Consider the following 23,801-nt stretch of genomic DNA (forward strand, 5'->3'; position numbering starts at 1 on the left):
GTGTTTGTGTGAGTGTGTGTATGTACATGTGTGTGTGTGTGTATAAATTTATATATGTATATATAGATACGTCACTTTTTTTAACTGATCTAAATTTTGCTTACAACTGAAAACTGCTTGGTGCTGAGACTGGTGGATATATATGTATATACATATATAAAGTTAAGAGGACAAGAAATAAAATGAAAGCAAAGGTGAATTTCCAATAATATCAATTTGATCTAAAAATAACATTCGCTCAAAATTTTTAATGTATTTTGTAGATTATCTCCCTCTAACTATACAACAATGTCACTTACTTATAGTTACTGTTCTCATGTAAATATTCATCTAGATTAGTTAGCTGTTGCTATGGAAACCACTCCATCATCCTTGCCACTTTGTCCACCTTCAACCCCTTTTTCACACTTTACCTCTTCCCCTCTTCTTTTATTTCATTTAAAACTGTTCTTTCTTAGTCTCTCCACGACCGCCCTTTTACAGCAATAAATCTGTTGCTTTCATCATACTCATCTTCTGGTCTCTCACCTTGTCATCTCCTCTTGTGCTGATGTCATGAAAAAATTACCTAGGCAGAAGTCCAGGCAAGGTTGTTTGTGGGAGACCAGCAGTCGCCCATGCATACCAGCCTCTTCTTTCCATGTCACCGATGTTATCCAAAGGAAAGGCAAAGGCCAATACAGCTTAGTATCAGTGACATCGCAACTCATTTCTATAGATAAGTGAACTGGCGCAATGTGAAATAATGTGTCTTGCTCAAGAACACAATGCACTGCCTGGTCTGGGAATCGAACTCACAACTTTATGATTGTAAGCTTGATGTCCTAACCACTGAGCCACAACTCTAATATAAGGCTGTTAGATGCTCATATTTCCAGGTTGATGGAAGAATCCACCATATATATATATATGTATCATCATCGTCGTCGTCGTTTAACATCCGCTTTCCATGCTAGCATGGGTTGGATGATTTGACTGAGGGCTGGTGAACCAGATGGCTGCACCAGGCTCCAATCTTGATCTGGCAGAGTTTCTACAGCTGGATGCCCTTCCTAATGCCAACCACTCCGAGTGTATGTATATATATATAGATTGGGATAAGGTAACCTGGTGGGTAGTGCTTGAGCACTCATTTCTGATCCAAGTTGTGGCTAACCACATTGAGAGGTAAGAAGCACTGAGGATTACGTGAGGCAGGCAATCCCAATATATCTTATCCAATGGGTTAATCAGTTTTTGTAGTCGTATCGGGTTTCCAAATTTTCCTCTCATACTCTTTGCACTGAAAAAGTATAGTTACCTACCAAGTATAATGTTAGTTAAACCGAAATATCTTTAGTTCGCTTCAGACCATGTCAGTGGCAGGACCTTGAATAAAGTTGCATAGACTAATAACCAGAGGAATGTAACTGAGTGCAACTGCAATTTGCAAGATGACTATGTAGCAGAAACATCCATTGGACACATTTAAATTAAATCTCTCTATATAAAGCTGAAGTTGTATGTGTATGGCAGGTTTAGTAGCCTTCAACTAACACTATTTCCTCCAAGACCCTGCAGCACAAGTTGACCAAAATTGAGAGTATAATAGAAGAAGGCTTGCTCTTCCTTGCGTAGAAGGAAAAATTCAAATCAGACCATGTTAACACCAAAAATTATTTACATCCAAAAGGTGCTTTTTTTCTATGAAAATACCTATTTTTTACGATTTTTTTACTGCTGTGTCGCCATTTTTTGGTGTATTTCAACCAGAAAATTGTTCACTTAAAGAGAATAACAAGCTACATAATGCAAAATTTTCTTTTCAAAAATTCCAATTCTAAAGGGTCGAAACAAACCCAAGCAATGCCGGGTGATACTGGTAGTATACTATATAAGTGATTGTAGAAATAAAAAGAAAAATGTGAATGTATTAATCTCCATATTCATTGTAATTGTCATATATATATATAAAACATTTTAAGCAAAGTTGTGCTCTTAATGTGTACATGGGATCCTAACATGTTGAAGGTACATATGTTTGCAACTGCAAGCAGTCCTCATGGCAACAGTTGTAGTTTGCAGAAGATGCTAATAGTATGATGAAGATGGGAATTTCCCTTCAGTGGGATGGATTACACCTCCTTCGTCTGCCTCATAACTAATGTCTCAAACTACCAATCTAAAGCACTTTAATTACCATATTTGTCAGTGTAGACACATATTTTACAAGTATATTTTAGGGAAAAAGGAATTCAATATGTTTCAGCGTATACTTATTGAAAAGTATCTTAGCCCCTATAACATTTAAACTGGTCATATCTGCCCAAAAGAATCTACCTGTTTTATTTTCAAACTGGCTAGATTCAGCCTTTCTCACTTACCTTACAATATTATTCCAAAAATACACAAACATACTACTGAAATCTCAAAGCTACAAAGTAATGCATGACTAATTCATATTGATGTGAATAAATAAGCTTTACATTTGACTAAGTAATCTGAATGCTAAAGGGTTAAACCAGCTGTATCCAGTTCAAATATTCTACCTCTTGTATGTTCAGACTGGCCAGATCCAGCCTTTCACACATACCTTACAATAATATTCTAAAAATAAACAGTTAAATCAAAATCTTGCTGCTACAAGATAATGCATGATTAATTAGAAACAATCTGAATGAATAAGCATTATATTTAGGTGAGTGATCTGAATGATAAAAGGTTAAAATAGTTTTGTTTGGAAAACTGTATGATTCTATACAAGAAAATACAATGCTGTGGCAGCATGCTGGAACGTTGTATGAAACCATAAATTTATCATAAATAAACCACTTTATATGAGTATTGTATTTCAACCTTATCTTGTTTCAGACCAACTGTGTAATTGTTCATATTTTGGTCGAGTGAATTACCATATAAGATGTAAAACTTGTATTTCTGGCTGTGATGTTTCACGTAACTGCAATCAGCCATTAATGTGGTATACTATTGTTACAGCTTTCTTGATAACTACTCATTGTTAAGTAGATGAGAGATGGATGAAAGTTTGTCAACATTCTTTTCATCTTTTTTAGGAGAATGTTTCATTTAGGAAATTAAAAAAAAATGATTTTGTAAAAGTAACAGAACTATTGAATAATGTAAGACATATCTCAGGTGCAGGTTGTGTTTGATGAGGAAGGAGGTATAAAAAGATGATATGACCTCCCTACATAATTCCTGATGTAACATAAGCAATTTTTCATAAGTTTGTGTTAACAGACTGTGATATTTTGGCTTGTTCTCAGTATTTTATTATTAGTCACAGTTATTGTGCCAAGTGGGTTTATGTTAAGCCAGCTCCCTTGTTTGCAAATTTGTAATATGGCCAGATTAGTTGCAGGGCAATTTTTTGATACATTAGCAAATAAAAAAAAAGCGTGCATTGTACACCAACAAATATATCACTTTGGAAGCTTTATTTTAGACGACTACATCAATTATTAGGACATTCAGTGTCAAGTCAAGTGAATATTTTCCAGTTTAACCAAACTGACAGTTATAATGTTTATAGAAAGTTGGCTGTTATGTCTGCAGTGAGTTAGGCTCCACTAAAGGCACATAGTTATCAGTGTTACCACTTGGAAGAGCTAAAAGGCAGTGCTACACAAAGTGGTGGTCCGTGGACTGGTGCTGGTCTGTGAGCCATCAGCGGCCGGTTCGCAACAAATTTCCAGGAAAGAAAGAAACATTACAAAATGCTTATGTAATATTGTCTTTTTTGGCTGTGTGGTAAGTAGCTTGCTAACCAGCCACATGGTTCCGGGTTCAGTCCCACTGCGTGGCACCTTGGGCAAGTGTCTTCTGCTATAGCCCCGGGCCGACCAATGCCTTCTGAGTGGATTTGGTAGACGGAAACTGAAAGAAGCCTGTCGTATATATGTATATATATGTATGTGTCTGTGTTTGTCCCCCTAGCATTGCTTGACAACCGATGCTGGTGTGTTTACGTCCCCGTCACTTAGCGGTTTGGCAAAAAGAGACCGATAGAATAAGTACTGGGCTTACAAAAAGAATAAGTCTCGGGGTCGAGTTGCTCGATTAAAGGCGGTGCTCCAGCATGGCCGCAGTCAAATGACTGAAACAATTAAAATAGTAAAATAGTAAAAATAGTAAAATAAATATGAGAATAAATAAAATGTCAACTTTTATTATAATCATTATATATATATTGGTTCTGGTATAAATTAATATTACTAAGAAATATTACCAGTTCCTGGCACATTGGTAAAAAAAAAAAAAAATGCCGGTATGCCACATCAGATTGTTTGAGAAGCACTGCTCTAAGGGACTTCTTCAAAATAACCTGTCAAGCTTGTGTTTTACACTCAAAGATGTTGTACAGAATGAACTGTAGAAGTAGTGAAGTAAACAGTATCTGCTATTATCTTAAATGCTTGTTGATGGCTTGCTGGGTAAGATGCTGTGTTTATAGGCTACATATAGCAACCAATGTGGAAAACAGGAAGAAGAACCATGGGAGTGAACCTCAGTTCTATGGAATCGTCATTGTTTTAATATTCACTTTCCCATGCTTGCATTTGTCAAACAGAATTCATTGAGACAGATTTTCTATGGTAGTATACCCTTCCTGACACCAACTTTCATCTGTTTCCAAGCAAGATAATATTTCCCTAAGGCTTGGCATGTTTTTATGGAATATTGGTCACTAAGGCTACTGCTTGTATGATGCTAATACTTATACATACATACGTATGTATGTATGTATATATATATATAGTGGGGTTCTTTTAGGTTTTGTCTCACAAATCTTTAGTCGGTTTAGCGTTATAGTAGAAGCTACTTGCCTGAGGTGTCATGCAGTAGACTTGAACTCAAAACTACATGGTTTGGGAAGTGAAGCCCTTAACATCACAACCATGCCAACAATTATTGTGTTGTAGATTATTCCTTAAGCAAGAAATGCTATTTGTGAGTTGGATAAAAACAAAATGGCCAGATACCACATTATAAAGAGGAAATATTAGAAGACTGTGCCTTCGTGTATTCTTTCAAACAACTTTCACATAAGCATCTATGTGGCTGCTTGACTGGTTAGAAATAGCACCCAGATCTCCCTCAATTCACACATAACTGCCTTCAAAGAGGAAACCTTGACTGTCCCATCATTTTCAACTGTACATGGTATTTCTATCTAATGTAGCCCTAATGACTAAAATTGCTAGGACATTCAACCTTAGAGGTACTCTGACTGAATCTGGTAGGATGGTTCACCCGGGAGGTTTTATGTCTGACTGAAAATGGTATGATCAAGATTTTTGTTTTTGACCATTGGTCTGTTTGTCCTGAAGTTAAACAACAATGACAACAGCATTCACATGCCCTTCAGGATAACAGCCTACAGTAGAAATTATTATGTACACACGCACACCTACACACACATCACACATGCTCACTGCTATTGGTGAGGTTTTCCCTCACTCGTCCATCACCACCACTGTTACTGCTGCTATTGTTGTCATCTCTGACATCAACTACAGCTGTACTTTAGCAACTATATAGATCTTCTAAACCAGTTCTTTTTCTGTTTTCATGCTTGTGGAAAATACTGGGTATTGATCTGTTACCATTAGGAGCAGCAGGGGTAGTGTCTGGATAAAGAGCTCACTGACTGACTGCATCATCATTATTATTATTATTCAAACACAGCCCACTACCACTACTACAATTACTACTACTATCACAATGCAACAGCAACAAGCTAAAATAGGTTTTGTTCCACATCAGACAATCTTTTAAGCTAATAATAACTGCTAACCTTATTACTCACACTTCAATTATTAACCACCTGGTGTTAATATGTTTAGTAATCATTTTTGAGTAACTTTTATTACAACTTATCCCGTTTGATAGAAGCTGGGTTATTGTTATTATCTCTTAATATTTCCATATCTTTAGCTGAACTTTTTAATCCTCTTTCAGTTGTCATAATCACTTTGTTGATATCTATGGAAAATTAGTGTTCAATGACATTAGGAAAATATGTTGTTGTCAGTTAATAAGTTCTTCCTATTGACAAAATAATTTAGGTAAGCCAGCATATTTTGTTGTGTACCTGAACATGGTGTTACACTCTCATCTGGTTTTCTGGTCAGCTACACTTCAGATGAACAAGCTGTCATACTTCTCTTTTATTCTGGGTTTAGTTTGAGTATATTTTTTATGTATTTTATTTTATATATTGCTTTCACAGGAAATTTTATTCTTTTGTGAATTTTTATTTTTACAAGATAAATAATCTTCATTATCTATTTTCATTTCCTTTAACGATAAAATGACTAGTTTGAGCTGAGTGTATTATAATGTTCGGTTTAAATTTAAACTATCAGTAAATAATTCACAGCTATTGTTTACAGTAACCTGGTGTATTTTGTTTTCATTTCATTTATATTTGGAAAATTTTGATCCAGAAGAAGCAAGAAAGAGACTTGTTTCATGTTTTTAGGCATTAAAACATTCAGCTTGGTGTTTAAAATTTCACAATTTCAACTTTAAAAAAAGGAATAAGTTTGATTTGAGATTAGACAAAATCCTGATATTATTTACAAGTTTCAATATATTAAAATATTGTATTCCAATTTTATTCCATTTTATTATTTTGCCGTTATTTCTTAATTTCCGGACTGCATTAAAAGAGTTAATGGATTTTTAAAGAAATGAGATTTGAAGCACTTAGAAATTTTTGTGATTATTTTTTTAAAACAAAACCCAATTTCCCTGTTTAACCATGGTGAAATTAAATACAAATTAAAACTTGTTATTTGCTGTGACTAGTATGAACAAACAAGATAATGAACCGGTTATCACCCAACCATAGATAAAGTGGCGGAAGTTAAATCTACTTTAATAAATTAAGTTATTGTTCTGGTTGTTTAGCTCTGTTTATCAAGATGGATTTGCGTGTAGCATTCTTCCTTTCACCTGAAACACTGTGGAGTAGCTGGGATTACTTGCTGGATGAGCAGCAGTGTTTCTGCTACTACATTTAATGACAACAACAAACATGGATGGACTGGATATTCCAACACAAACTTTCTATAGTTCTCAATGTAGAGCCGTCGTTCGTCTTGTTGATTAGATTCACATCAGTGATCCTGCAGCATACCTCAGTGTCCGTTATGGGGGATAACGAGGCTTCATCTATACTGTTGTCTCCTTGTCAGTGAGTATCTCGTTATTTCATGATCGTTATTATTATTCATTTATTGACATGAATATTTCATAAAGCTGTTTATAAATAGCAGTCCCAGATTGATTTGTATTGTATACTCAGCATTTCATCATTGGGGTAAATTGGATATTGCCTTCTATATGTATATACATACATATATATACATATATATATTCGTTTATGTTCTTTTGTTCTTTTACTTGTTTCAGTCATTTGACTGCGGCCATGCTGGAGCACCGCCTTTAGTCTAGCAAATCGACCCCGGGACTTATTCTTTGTAAGCCCAGTACTTATTCTATCGGTCTCTTTTGCCGAACCGCTAAGTTACGGGGATGTAAACACACCAGCATCGGTTGTCAAGCAATGCTAGGGGGACAAACACAGACAAACATACACGCACACATATATATATATATACACATATATACGATGGGCTTCTTTCAGTTTCCGTCTACCAAATCCACTCACAAGGCATTGGTCGGCCCGGGGCTATAGCAGAAGACACTTGCCTAAGATGCCACGCAGTGGGACTGAACCTAGAACCATGTGGTTGGTTAGCAAGCTACTTACCACATAGCCACTCCTGCGCCTATATTTTATATATATATAAAAATTTTAAATGAGAGTGAGAAATTAGATATTAATTTAATTAACATCGATTTCACACCAGTGGTCTAGCATATAAAAAAACTGAAGGTTCAGTAAAATTGTATTATATACATATTAGAGGGAGTCCACTATGAAAAACGTACCGGCTTTGCATTTGTTACTCCTCCCTTCATATTCCAAACCTTGTCCCTATATTAGAAAGTATTATTATTATTATTGAGTGGGAGCAGTGCATGCTATTGAAGTGACACTGGGGTAAAATATACAAAGCCCAGTATACCCATCATGACACCCTTTTGCTACCATAGTGGATCTATTTCTAGCATAAGGGTGTCCACATAGTGGTTTCCCTCTCTCTATATATATGTATATATATGAAGAGAGTGAGAGAGAGTGTGTGTGTATGTTAAAGGAAACAAAACCAGTTGAGTAAATTTTTCATGAAGAGGAAATATAAATTCTAATAAAAATATTACAGTAATGTTTGTCGCAGTAGATTCCTTCCCTTACATAAAGTTTGGATGTATGCATATATCTATGTTTGCATCATTGTATCTGTGTATGGATGAATGAATGAATATATGCCTGTATATATGTATGGATAGTTGTACGTATTCATGTAGGTATGTTGAATAGTTGTATATATGTAAGTATGCAAACGCGTGTGTATATATTTATATGTATTTGTGTGTATTTATGTGTGTGTGTGTATGTTTGCTTGACATGGTGATGGCTTTAAGCGAAGATCACTGTCATTACAAGCAATGTTGTTCATGTTCATTTTTCCTTGTAAAATATGCCTCAAAAATATTACCTGGCTTAGAAGCCAGTGAGGGTTGGGGACTGGAAGGGCATCAGGCCTTAGAAAATTTGCCTCACCAGAATTCTGTCTGACTCATGCAAGAATGGAAAAGTGGATGTGTGTTTCTACATTGTACACAATGTAAAAAAAAAAAACACAAATTTATGAGATTTACACACTACTTTTACCAGTGATGTACCTGGAGTTTCTGTACATGTGGTCTTATTGTATGTATACATATCTAGTATGTATGTGCATATGTGTATATATCTATCTGTTTATCCACACACACACATATATATATACTGTAAGTTTAGAGTGAATACTTGATAAGTGTAAGCACCTGTATAAAGCTTGAAACACGTGTATCGCGATATCCTTTGTGTTGTGTTTTTAATTTATGTTTGATATATATATAAACTCAAATATGGGTACAAACTGGTACCCCCCCCACTTCATTTTTTCTTTGTGACTCTCCCCAAATTTCTTTGTAATATTTGATAAGATGAATACATCTAAACTGGTTATATTTTATTAAATATTTTCTAAAATGTACTCCTGTGACTTTTCTAACTTTGTTTATCTTTTTAACTATACATATATCCTTATCAATGTATGTATATAGATTTGTATGTGTATATATATTTACATATTTACTTGTATATATGTGTATATATATATGTGTGCAAAGGTATATATATATATATGTAGATATAAGCATGTTTCCCTTTTAGTTTTATATTGTGTGTAGCCACCTTTATTATTTTATAGATATAAGTATATATATGTGTGTGTATTTATTATATTTATGTATGTATAGATTGAAACAGCAAACAGTAATTTTTCTGAACTGGTGTATTTCATACCCTTTATCACTGAAGCGAATTTCTTTCCAAAAACAATTTCCACAGCGAGGGTGTTTCCATATATATATGTTTACAACTGTGTTAAATATAATTGTATTCACATATATTTCATTCATTACTGCTTTGTGTGCTTCTAGTTAATTAGTAACAGCTTGACAAACCTTTGCACATGTCAGCAAATTTACTATTTGCTCTTTAAATAAAAGAATAGCAGCTCTTACTGGGCTGTACACACTCAATTTGGTGACAATGTGTAATAATGCACAGATGTGTCCTACAATTGAACGACGTTATTCATGGCATAGTGATGTGTTTTCTACATACATTGTCACTAAGGTGAATTTCTTTCCCAAGACAGTTTCCACTATTAAATGTACATGGAACATGTTAACCCCTTAGTATTTTAACCGGCCAAAATAGCTAGTCTGTTTTATGTTCAAACTGACCAGATCCAGGCTCTCACACCTACCCTACAATGTTATTCTACATTAAGTAATTACACCATCAAGATCTTGAAGATATGAGATAATGCGTGATCAATTCAAATCAATGGGAATCAATAGGCATTATGCTTGATTGAATAATCTGAACACTAAAGGGTTAAACATATTTGATGATGTTTATGAATTGTACACACCTATATTTCAATCAACATTGCTTAGTGTTCCCCTTGTTAGCATAATATATTGTGCTAGGGGTGGTGAGCTGGCAGAGTTGTTACCGTGCTGTGCAAAATGCTTAGTGTCATTTTGTCTGTCTTCGTGTTCTGATTTCAAATACTGCTGAGGTCATCTTTGCCTTTTGTCCTTTCAGGGTTGATAAAATAAGCACCAGTTTAGTACTGGGATTAATGTAATATAACTTAACCCCTTCCTCTGAAATTTCTGGCCTTGTGCCAAAATTCAAAACCAATACAATATATTGTTCATACAATATATATTCATTGCACACTCATCCAAATCTCCTATACCTATGCAGCCAATTCTCTCTGTCATTCTTGTATGTTGGAATTTCTTACACCTTGGATTATGTTGTTGTTTGTTCCTTCTTGAGCCATGCCTGGCTCATAAGGGCCGGTTTTCCGGTTTCTTGGCATATAGGTTTCCAACCTGGATGGGACGTCGGTCTGTCGCAGGTGAGCTGCAAGATGCAGGAGGAAAGAGTGAGAGAAAGTTGTGGCGAAAGAGTCAGCAGAAGTTCGCCATTACCTTCTGCCGGAGCCGCGTGGAGCTTAGGTGTTTCGCTCATAAACACCCACATCACCCGGTCTGAGATTCGAACCGGCGATCCCTCGACTGCAAGTCCGCTGCTCTAACCACTAGGCCATGTGCCTCCACACACCTTGGATTACTATTTCTTGCACCTATAAGAGTCAGCTGAATAGTTCATAGCCTCCAAGATACTCTCATGGAATGTGACCAAATGAGGTTTATTTTTCAACACAGTCTCTCTTGTGGTCAATACACTTCTTCCATCAGTGTTGCAGTGCTTGAATCCTATTGGTGAAGAAGCTTTCATCCTGTTTATCAAAAAAGTCATCAACAGCAGATATGATGTCATCATCACTATGATATTGGTTCCCAGCTGAGTATTTTTTCATGTTGGGGAACAGATGATTGTCAGATGGGGCCAAATCATGAGAATAGGGAGGATGATCAACTAGTTCAAAGCAAGGACATGTGTACTGAAACATTTTGCCTGATGAAACAAGATCCTGTTCGTTAGTTTTCCTGAGTGTTTGGTCTTGATAGACTTTCATAACTGTCTCAGTAAGTTGGCATAGTACTATCCATTGATGGTTTGGCCTTTTTAAAGATAGTCAGTAAACACAGTGCCTTTTGCATCCCAAAACACTGTGGCCATCACCTTTCCTGCAGTTGAAACAATCTTTGGAGCAGGTGAGGAGGGGTGTTTCCGCTGCATGGATTGTCTCTGGCTCAAAGTAATGAACCCAACACTCATCCTGGGTTAGGAAAACCAGCTGTCTCAAACAATATAAGATTTTCCATTGATGTGATTAGCCTGGTGTGCTTTTGATCAGGTGTCAGATGTGGAACCCACTGAGCAAAAACGTTCATTATGCCAAGTTCATTGTGCAGAATATTCTCAACTCTCTCACAGAATATGTTAATAGCACTGGCTATTTGATTTATTGTCAATCACCTGTCATCCATCACCATGTGGTGAACACGATCAATGTTTTCCTTGATAGTGGCACTTGCAAGACGTCCAGACATCAGGTCATCTTCAAGACCCTCTCTTCCTCTCCTAAATTCAGCTGCCCATTTCTGCACTGTTGGCAAAGCTTGTGTGTCATCCCCTAATATAGCAACCATGATAACATGAATGTCCTTTGGGGGCTAAACCCTTTTTCTGCAGGTACTTGATAAGACCATGATGCCAAATTTGATCCATTTTCAAGTGAAGTCACTACTAGTTTTGAAGTTTTCTTTAAACAGTCAGATATCAGTTTACCTGGGAAGATACAATGCAGTTATCAATAAGAAGAGTTGAAATTAATGCATGCAGGATATCACAGTTCTAGCATCATTCTTCATAGTCAGCCTGTGAACTTTTCAGCCCACCCTCACATTTTACAGCTTCACTTTGAATTGTTCATCACCACAATTTTCCGCAACACTTCTTACACCTTTTCCCCACCCTCTCACACTTTTCTCTCTACAATGTCTCCCTTTACTCTCTTCCTCACTTCTTTTCCCTCTTCATCTCCCCTTTTTCTTTACTCCATCACCAGGCCAGGCCTTCATCCTTTCTGCAAGAATCTACTCCTCCACCAGCTGACACAATTCCTCTCTACTTTCTCTCATTAATCTTTGGAATCCTCAGTTCTCTTCTCATCGTTCCAGCCATTGCCTCCACCATCACCCCATCCTCTGTAGTTTCAGGCCACCCCGCCTCATACTCTTCCCCATCACTGAGCCTTTTCTTGCTCATTCTTCTCATCTCCCACCACACTATTATCTCCCATTGTCAGTCACTCTTTCTACCACTCCTCACTTCCTCTCATTCCATCCTTCCCTGAATCTGCCCCCTGGACTACCCCCCTCTCTCTCTCTCTGTGTCCTACTTCCTTCTCTCTTCGTGTCCCACCACTTGCCCCAGTCATTCTTCTCTTCATTCTACACCTCAACCATCACCTCTTTGACTTTCTTTTCTACTCTAGGCACAAGGCCTGAAATTTTAGAGGAGGATTCCAGTCGATTAGATCGACCTCAGTATGCAACTGGTACTTAATTTATCAACCCAGTAAGGACGAAAGGCTAAGTCGACCTTGGTGGAATTTGAACTCAGAACGTAAAGCCAGACGAAATACTGCTAAGCATTTCGTCCAGCGTGCTAATGTTTCTACCAGCTCACCGCCTCTTTGACTTTCTTGCCCACCAAAAACTGCAAATGCCACTCTCTATTCCACTTCACTTTGTAGCAACACTCCATCCTAATCTCTCATCCCTTACACCCACCCTCAACCATCCCTTCTACCACTCACCTCCCCCTCAACGCACTGTAGGGATTATACCACTCGACCTTCCACTTGGTCTCTGCTTTGTGCTTTCACATCTTTTGGTGATGAATTTTGAACCCATATCAGCAATGACCAGTTCCTGCCCTGCACAAAAGTATCTACAATCTTCCAAGTTTCTCCACACCTACTCAACAATCAGGATTGATTCTCTGCCCTGGGTCACTGACCATCCAGATGAAGACTGCCAGTTCAGGATCATGGATGTGGTTGTGTGGTTAACAAACTTTCTTTCCAATCAAATGGTTTCAGGTTCTGTCCCACGTTGTGGAAACTTGGGCACGTGTCTTCTACTGTAGTCCCAAGTTGACCAAAGCCTTGTGAGTGGATTTGGTAGATAGAAACTGAAAGATGTCTGTTGTGTATATATATTTATGTGTGTGTGTGTGAGTTTGTGTATCTTTATATCTCTTTGGTTTGGTATTGCTCTGTCTGAGCCATGCAAGCATGGAAAAGTGGACACACACATGATAGATCTCCTGTTGATTTTGTATAAATTCTAGTTGTTCAGTCAACTGGTTGGCTTACTCATTGAGCATTTTACAAGTATGTATGTTCCTGTGTAACTTTTGAGTGCAATCAGCTGTCACAACTTCCACTGGTGCACATGCAGAAATCAATTGTCATTTCCACCCCCAATGTATATAGATTTTGCTTCAACCATTACTATTTCCAAATGTGGTTCTGCGGCTACATATAGTTAGGAATGAGACCAAATGGACACAAGAAGTGGCTAAAATAAAGTCAGAAAACAAAAAGAAAATGTAACAAGGTCTCTTGTGTGTAAGAAAAAAAATGAGACAGAGGTAAAGAGATTGTTAGGGCACATGCATATATTTCATTACCATTTTCATCTTTTAGTCCCCATATTCCATGCTAGCAAGGGTTGGATGATTTGGCAGGATCCAACAAGTTAGAGGACTGTTTCAAGTGCCAGTGTCTGTTTTTGGCATGACTTCTATGGCTTGATGCCCTTTTTATCATCAACCATTTAGAAAGGTGTACTGGATGCTTTTCCATGTCACTGGCACTACTGAAGTCACCAAGTAGCTTGCAAGACAAGGGCCCTTGATTGAAGGGTGGGGTGTAGTATTACTTGTTTTAGTCATTAGACTGTGGCCACGCTGGGGCACCACCTTGAAGAATTCTTAGTCAAATGAATCGATCCCAGTACTTATTTTTATCAAAGCCTGGTACTTAGTCTATTGGTCTTTTTTGCTTAAGTGCTAAGTTACAGGGACGTAAATACACCAACACCAGTTGTCAGGTGGTGATGGACACACACACACACACACACACATGAATGGAAAAAGGGAGTCTCCCAAGTGAACCCAGCAAAGGGACCAGCTATCCTAGTTGACAGCAACATGATAAATAAGGCAATATACATATATTCTTTTACTTGTTCCAGTCATTCGACTGTGGCCATACTGGAGCACCGCCTTTAGTTGAGCAAATTGACCCCAGGACTTATTCTTTGTAAGCCTAGCACTTATTCTATCAGTCTCTTTTGCTGAACTGCTAAGTTACAGGGATGTAAGCACACCAGCATCAGTTGTCAAGTGATGTTGGGGGAACAAACACAGACACACAAATGCATGCACACTTGTGCACACTCACATATGAAGTGCCTCTTTTAGTTTTCATCTACCAAATCCACTCACAAAGCTGCGGTTGGTCCAAGGCTATAGTAGAAGACACTTGCCCAAGGTGCCACCAACCATGTGGTTGGTAAGTAAGCTACTTACCACACAGCCACTCCTGCACCTATATATATATATATACCGGAGTAAACACATAAATGTGAAACAAGGTGGAAAAAAGAGTACTCAAATACCAGAGGTAGAGTAATATTCTTTATTTAAAAGCAGCAGAAATTTAACAAAAGCTGTTACTCGGAGTTTCACGTTCCCATTTGAACAAAAATGTGAAACTCTGAGTAACAGCTTTTGTTTAATTTCTGCTGCTTTTAAATAAAGTATAATATATATATATATATATATATATATATATATACATAGATTTTCAAATACACCTCTTTCTTCAGAGTTATATATTTCGATGATATTGATCAGTTTTTCTATGTTAGATATTTGAAAATCTCCCTGCCAAATAATAACCAAATAGATCTATATAGCTATTTATTTATTTATCTATGTAAGAACTGACAACAAAACACACAAAAAGGCAGCTGTAAATAGCTTTTAGAACCTATGAGCGTTGAATTTATTTGAAAATCCAATAATTATCATTAGTGACGATATATTGTATTGATGAACCCATTAACATCACATGTTTGTGTCAATATCATTGTGTACTTGATAGAACTGTAAACAATCTTCTGATGTTACGTTGAGTACAAACAACTTTGCAGTGTGGATGAATTCAGGTGATGCCAAGACGGGGCCTGTATCAATTTATGTTGCCATATATCTAACAGATATCTATAAAACCGATAGCATTAAGAAGACTTCCAACTGAATAAATATTCAGCATTTTCTCTGTCCGTCCATCTGTCTGTCCCACTGCCTCTCTCCCTTTCTTTAAGCCAAAGCTGCCCATAAATAGGATGGCTATGACTGCAGATGCCTATCAACATGCATCAGCTTGCTCAGGTTGTGTGTTTTCATTGAAACACTTAATGTAAAACTCAACAATATCACCAATATTGATTGAAGCCAACTTGCCTGGCTTGGTTTAATCATCTTGCACCTGTATGCCCATCTCTTCACTCATTCTTGATACCTTACTTGCTATGCTTTTGGAGTGAACCCAGGCCCTCATGGTTATTAAGCAGACCATGCTTTTAAAAATTATGACCATTCGTTCTCTTATATTTCATGATAAGTGCAGATGTGGTCTGCTTCCAAACCACATGGTTTCAAATTCAGTCCCACTACATAACACCTTAGGCAAGTGTCTCCTTCTATAAAGAAGCCTGCCATGTGTTTGTATGTGTATGTCGAATATATATCATCATCATTTAGTGTCTGCTTTCCATGTTAGCATGGGTTAGATGGTTTGACTGAAATTGGTAAGCTGTAGGGCTACATCAGATTCCAATCTGATTTGGCATGGTTACTACAGCTGGATGCCCTTCCTAACAACAACCACTTCAAGGATGTAATGGATGCTTTTTTCGTGCCAATTTTGTGACACTGGCATATCGCCAAAGGTCTTGGTCACTTACTATCATCATCATTATCATCAACATCCGTTTTCCATGCATGGGTTGAACTATATATATATATATAATATATATATATATATATATATATATATTATATATATATATATAAATTTTATTTTGTAATGAGATGAAAAAAACTAAGGCTGTGTAGATTTTAGAACATTTGTAGATATAAATAAAATTTTTATATACACATGCTGACATATGATCAATGTTGAGCCCCTTATTCGCACAATCACCAAACCTGGAACTTAACTGCGGTCCATCTATAGCACTTATTCAGCATTACCTGACACCTTTGGGTCTCAATGATACCATTACCTCTCATAACCTATATATATATATATATATAAATAACATTAATATCCAGCAAGAATAAAGCACCATATAGGTAGAATTATAAATATATAAAGCAGGTGTACACAAAGTACGATCATTGCTAGAAATAGCAGCCTGTAAATATTCAGTGAAGCTCTACATAGTGCCATAAACTTACTGGCTGCTGTTTCTAGCAATGATTGTACTTCATGTACACCTGCTTTATATATTCATATCTATTGTTTATATTTATATGTGTGTGTGTGTATGTATATATATATATATATATATATATATATATATCTTTGTGTATATATATATATATATATATATATATATATATATATATATATATATGTATATATATATATATATATATATATATATATATATATATATATATATACAAATTGAGAAAGGGCTTGTAAATGCAACCCTCTATGGGATAACGTATATCCAATATACTGTTAGTGAAGTACCCAACAAAGTTAATACATAAATGTTAATGATTGCGATGCAATCATTTCATTTACTGTATTATATGGGCAAAGGTAAAATGATTTACCACAAATTACTAATACAAGATAAGAAAATGGAGAAATACATCTGAATCAAATATCAATTACCAGATAATACTCAATCAGATACTTTATTAAACCACCACATAAGAGACTGTAGGGTTAAATATAAAAAGCAGAACAAATCAGTGTACATAAAGGAATGTACATAAAAAAGTGTACATAAAAGAGTAATGTTGTATAATAATTAGAATATATATAAAAAAAGAATATAAATACAAGTAAATATAAATATAAGTATAAATTAGATCTTACAGCTGTTTCGGCCATGTCGATAATTATGTCTCATTTTACCAATATTAGCCCTTTATGGTTGGTCAATATATAGATATAAATGAGACATTAACAAAAATATCACAAGGCCTCTTCGGAAATTATGTAATATAACACAGTCTACACATATACCCACATGAGTGTGGGTGCGTACCCACAATACAACATATATATATACATATGAGTGCATATACTCACACTCCTATACATATAAAAAAATATACATTTACATAATGATATAAATAAATAATATAAATTAGTAAACATATATGTGTTCCACACCCAATGTCTCAGTTTTTTGACTTAATATTGTGATAATAAACATACACAAATTAATACCTAGATGTAAATATACATAGTCAATAGTACATTATATTACTTCATAATAGTTTCCAAAGTGTCATTAAAGTTAGTATCATTATCGTTGTCAATACAATTAATGTTATCATTCATAATATTATTAATAACTCTTACATTATGATGCAGAGCAGAATATATGTATGTCTGTGTTCCAGTTAATAATTTTCATTATGGCATAAATATACTATTGGATTTGAATTTAAAATTATCATTATCTTCCTCACAGTTGGTCAATTGAGAACCGCCCGACCTCCACCACACCGTACAAGCAAAACATCCACATCCAACCCTAAACCCACACATCCACACAGAGATGTACACACACATGAATACACCCCGACACACCTCTACAATAAATTGGAGAGTGCATGTCTGTCATAGAACTCAAAGTATATATATATATTTATTAACCCTTTGTGGGCTGGCTGGATTGGAATTACACAAAAGACCTTTGGGGTCCACTTTTGTTTTTGCATATTTCTGCACTATCCATAAAGTAACATTTGTTTAATCTTGTATATATATGTGAGTGTATGATACAGAACAAGAAATTTAGCACTTTTTTATAGTTTTATAAACTATACATATAGCACTAAACATAAAATAAAACAAAAAGAATAAATGAAAAAAGTATATCGATTTATACCTGTACAAATATGAAGAAAATTGACTTATAGTTCATCAGAATATCTGAAAAAAGAACAGAAAAAAATTTCATTGAAGGCCAATGGGGTCTAGTTGAACCCCAGTGACCATATTTTATGCTACAACATCCATGTAACTGGAAGTTTTTAGCTCAAAATTTGTATGTGCGTACATAAAATCATTTAAATAAAAAACATAAAAGTTGCGTAGCTTTTAAAATTTGCTGGGGTTCCAAGGGACCCCACTGGCCTATGATGGGTTAATATTTAGCAGATCCAACAGAGTGACACCAGAGTCGGGAGTTTACTGCACACATACATACATGTGTTTTGTACATGTTTGTATGTTTTTATATCATTGATCTTGACATTGTTTGATAGTTGTAAATGATTATCACTGTCATACAAGCAGTGTCATTCGTTTCCGGTATTCTGTGGAGACATGCCTGGCAATTGGGAAATATTACCTTACTTGGAATCAGGTGATGGTTGGCAATGAGAACGGCAACTGGCCATAGAAAATCTGCCTGATAAACTCTGTTCCACCCATACAACCTGAATGTTAAATTGATGGTGATGATGAAGATGATGATGATTTGCTAATTTCCTGGCCTTAAGTTTTTCATTACTTCTCACTCACACCGCTATCTTTATGAAAAAGAAATCACGTTCCTTTTATTCTTAGTGCTATTCTTTCCTTCACTAATATATTAAACATGTTTTCTAAATTGGCTATGGTTTTTATGCTTGTGTTGTTTTTCTATTACAGCATTGGTTTGATGTTGTTTTATTTTTAAAATAATGGAAAAAATAATATCTTTACTGTAAACAGTGTGAATTTTATTAAATAACTTTTCTTACTTCTAAAGGCATTTGTGTTTACACAGTGAAATATATTTCTTTACTTATACAGTCTCAGTAAAAATTGAAAAAATATATATCTGCATACAAAGATATATACACACATGTGCATGTGTGTGTATTTACATATATATGTGTGTGTTTTATATGATATGCGTATAAATATATGAAATGTGTATGAAAATATATATCTGCATACAAAGATATATACACACATGTGCATGTGTGTGTATTTACATATATATGTGTGTGTTTTATATGATATGCGTATAAATATATGAAATGTGTATGAATAGTGTGTATGTGTGTATATCATCATCATCATCATCATCATTTAACGTCCGCTTTCCATGCTAGCATGGGTTGGACGGTTCAACTGGGGTCTGGGGAGCCCGAAAGCTGCACCAGTCCAGTCAGATCTGGCAGTGTTTCTACAGCTGGATGCCCTTCCTAACGCCAACCACTCCGAGAGTGTAGTGGGTGATTTTATGTGCCACCGACACAGGTGCCAGACGAGGTTGGCAAACGGCCACGCTCGGATGGTGTTTTTATGTGCCACCGACACAGGTGCCAGACGAGGCTGGCAGACGGCCACGCTCGGATGGTGTTTTTATGTGCCACCGACACAGGTGCCAGATGAGGCTGGCAAACGGCCACGATCGGATGGTGCTTGTTACGTGCCCACAGCACGGAGGCCAGTCGATGCGGTACTGGCTACGGCCACGTTCGGATGGTTTTATTGTGTGCCACGTGCCACCGGCACTGGTACCACAAGATACAAATTCCATTGATGTTCATCTATTTTGATTTGTTTTGATTTGATTTTCACTTGCCTCAACAGGTCTTCACAAGTGTCACAAGAAGGAAGGTATGCACAGGTGGACTGACTACGTCCCAGGTAGGGGCCATGGGTTATGGCCTGACTAGTCTTGCCGGGTCTTCGGATGGTGTTTTTATGTGCCACCGACACAGGTGCTAGATGAGGCTGGCGAACGGCCACGATCGGATGGTGTTTGTCATGTGCCCACCGCACTGACTACAGCACTGATGGATTTCTTGTGTGCCACAGGCACTGGTACCACAAGATACAAATTCCATTGATGTTCATCTATTTTGTCTATTTTGATTTGATTTGATTTGATTTGATTGATTTGATTTTCACTTGCCTCAACCGGTCTTCACAAGTGTCACAAGAAGGAAGGTATGCACAGGTGGACTGACTAGTCTTGCCGGGTCTTCGGAAGGTGTTTTTATGTGCCACTGACACAGGTGCCAGATGAGGCTGGCGAACGGCCATGATCGGATGGTGTTTGTTACGTGCCCACAGCACGGAGGCCGGTCGATGCGGAACTGGCTACGGCCACGTTCGGATGGTTCTCATGTGTGCCACCGGCACTGGTACCACAAAGTGTGTGCCACCGGCACTGGTACCACAAAGATACAGATTCCATTGATGTTCATCTATTTTGATTTGTTTTGATTTTGATTTTGGGTCTGTGTATGTATATATGTGTGTGTATTTATGTGTATATATATATGTGTGTGTGTGTATTTATGTGTGTATATATATATATATATATGTATATATATTTGTATGTTTATATGTGTGTATATATGTTTGCATGTTTATGTATATGTGTATATATGTGAATGTAGATATATGTGAATGTAGATATATGTGAATGTAGATATATGTGTCTATGTATGTGTCTGTGTGTGTGTTTGTGTGTTAGACAACCGTCTTTTAGTTTCCATCTGCCATGTATATTTTCAGGGCTTTGGTGGGAACACTTGTCCACGGGGCAGTAGTTGGGAGGTTTGCTTCTCAACCACATCATTTCAGATTTTGTTCTACTGCATGATGCTTTGAGCAGGTATCTTCTACTGTGGCCCTGGGTTGACCAAGGCCTTGTGAGTGGATCTGGTTGACAGAAACTGAGGAGGCCCTTTGTGTGTCCCCTTGTCTTGACAGCTCACAATAGTTATGAATGCCTCTTGCATACAAGTGGCATCCTTTATTTCCAATCTTCTGTGAAAATATGTCTGGCCATGAGGGAATATTACTTTTTTTGAAATCAGCTGAGGGTTCGCTGTAGAAGATTTGGCTCAACAAATTCTGCCTGACCCATACTGCTGGCATGGAAAAGTAGGCATTAAAAACGACTGTGATACCTTTATGTTGATGCAGTTGGCAAGCTGTAGATTGATCTTGATTCAACTTTCCAGCGCTACTGTAAATATCAAGGAAACATATTCAGCTGTCAAAACTAGCAGAACAGATTACCTTCTTGTTCTGCAGTGAGTTTGGGTTCATTCTCATTGACATATGCTATTAGTATGTCAACATTGTATGGTGCATCTTTCGAAATTCCTGTTGCTAGCTTTTAATTGTTGGAGTTCTTGATCATTTACATCCTTGAGCTTGCCAATGAAAGCTGCTTTATAGATTTAATCTATGTATTCTATTTCCATTTTGTGGTACATCTATGGGATTTGATGTTTAAAAGCTTTAGCAGTCTTTGCTTGATACCTGAACCGAAGGTGATGTAGATTGGATGTCTCTCAGTATTTTAACAGTGAAAAGGATCCTAAAACTCTTGGCTGTTTGAAATACAGTATATTCCTACTATATTGTGACCCCCGTGCCATTACACTCCAGCAATTCAAGTAGAGGTTGTGCAGGCTTGGCCATTTACTATTAGATCTTGAAATGAACTTGGAACCTTGTACTTTGTGAGGAGGAGTCACAGGAAGAAGCATTCATGCTGACTGGGGTGTACAATATAATCTCTTCTTAATAATATTATCAAAACTTGTCAGATTGGCTTTCAACAGGGGCACTTTGCTTTCTTCATTTCCATTCCTTGTTGTTCCATGTATAGTAAGACGAAATATGATGGTGCAACAATGGTTTTGCAAATGGACCATAATACTGGCTCAGCTTGAAAAGGCTGTAATCATTTATGTTTCTTGGAATTTATGTTTGCTTTATAGCAGTTGTTTGAATGGAGTAAACCACTTTGACCAGTGGACAAATTGAATGCTAAGATATCTTCATGAAAGGGAAACATGAAAGTGTTAGCCCCATTGCTACTGATACATCATCTCTGCTGCAATTGAGGGGCTTCACTATGGCTATTTTGCTTTGTTAGAAAAACATTGCAGCATCATATACCTTGATATATTCACAAATTGCATTTAATTATGTAATTCAAAAATGAAGTACCCATTAAATACCTATTTCTTTACTACCCACAAGGGGCTAAACACAGAGGGGACAAACGGATTAAGTCGATTACATTGATCCCAGTGCGTAACTGGTACTTAATTTATTGACCCTGAAAGGATGAAAGGCAAACTCGACCTTGGCGGAATTTGAACTCAGAATGTAATGGCAGACGAAATATGGTTACGCATTTCGCCCACCGTGCTAACGATTCTGCCAGCTCACCGCCTTGTGCCCATTAAATACCTTGACCAGGAATGCACAGTAGTGAACTAGCCAGCTGTTGTTCTTTTCATGTTGTCCAACCATAATTTAGATACCTCTACCTTTTGGTGTTCTTCTGTAAAAGGGATAACCATCTTCACCTGTTTAGGTCTCCTTGATAAAAGGAAACTATTTAGTGCATTTGTTGTCTTCCATATAAAGTGAATTCCTCTTGATGATGATACTTTGGAGAGGCTATGAACCAACTGGGTTTTAATAATACTGAAGAGTTCTTTCCCCTGGCAAGTGTCTGGTAGCTCCTCAGATCTGATGGAATCAATTTGATTGGACTGACTGACTTGTTAACGAGATTAAAATGTGTACATGTACCAAGCCCTCTTTTTTCCATGGCATTAGTGATGAAAAAATCATTTATAGCAAATTATTACATAAATAGCTACACTTGGTCATGGCTGGAATTTGAACTCACATCCACAAAACTTGACTTTTTAAATTAAAATGCTGACATATCAGTTTCTGACATGCATAGTAACATTATCGGTAGCAGCTCTGCATTAATCAAGACTTGACTTCTGCTAATCAGAAATAAATAACAAGAGATAACTAGATAGATAAGCAGGCAGGCAAGGAACCCCAGTAAGATTGAGTTGGTATAATTAGTAAGAATATTTTAGATATTTATTGAGGATTAGAGATATTATAGAACTTTCCATATGGGATAACAACAAGTCTGTCATTAGTTTGGTTTAAATTAATGAGAAACCTAGCTGTAAGTTTACTCAGACTTTTACCCATCTATAACCAGACCTCCGCTATTAAAAGCTATGGATTTCACTAAGGCATATACACCCACCCATTAGTGGCTCAGATATTGATACCATCCTGCACACTAGGAAATCATTATTTTTAAACAATTCTTAATTGAGAAAAATAGGAATAATTTGTGTGATGTGCATATGGGTGAATATGATGAAACAGCAGAATTATGCATAGTTAAGATGCATCTGTTCTGGATTCTTTACACAAAGAATTTCCAAACTTAAGTACGGGTATATACAGAGATGATGAACATATTAGTATCTGTAAAATTAATGGTCA

General features: G+C 36.6%; 1 protein-coding gene across 2 annotated transcripts in view; it reads left to right on the plus strand.

The window, feature by feature from the left end:
• The window catches only part of LOC115217467 (E3 ubiquitin-protein ligase LNX), a 72,075-nt gene that overhangs the window by 14,806 nt on the left and 33,468 nt on the right, over nt 1-23,801 (plus strand). Inside the window, exon 1 of one of the 2 annotated variants that reach the window (XM_029787173.2) lies at nt 6,667-7,201. The exons of the other annotated variant lie outside the window; for it this stretch is intronic. Within the exon in view, the coding sequence (XP_029643033.1) occupies nt 7,047-7,201 (155 nt within the window). The 5' untranslated portion in view covers nt 6,667-7,046. Of the gene's footprint in view, nt 1-6,666; nt 7,202-23,801 lie in introns of those variants that run through there. 2 annotated transcript variants of the gene reach the window in all.

The sequence above is a fragment of the Octopus sinensis genome, linkage group LG11 (genome assembly GCF_006345805.1).
Source record: "Octopus sinensis linkage group LG11, ASM634580v1, whole genome shotgun sequence".
In the NCBI taxonomy this organism is placed as follows: domain Eukaryota; kingdom Metazoa; phylum Mollusca; class Cephalopoda; order Octopoda; family Octopodidae; genus Octopus; species Octopus sinensis.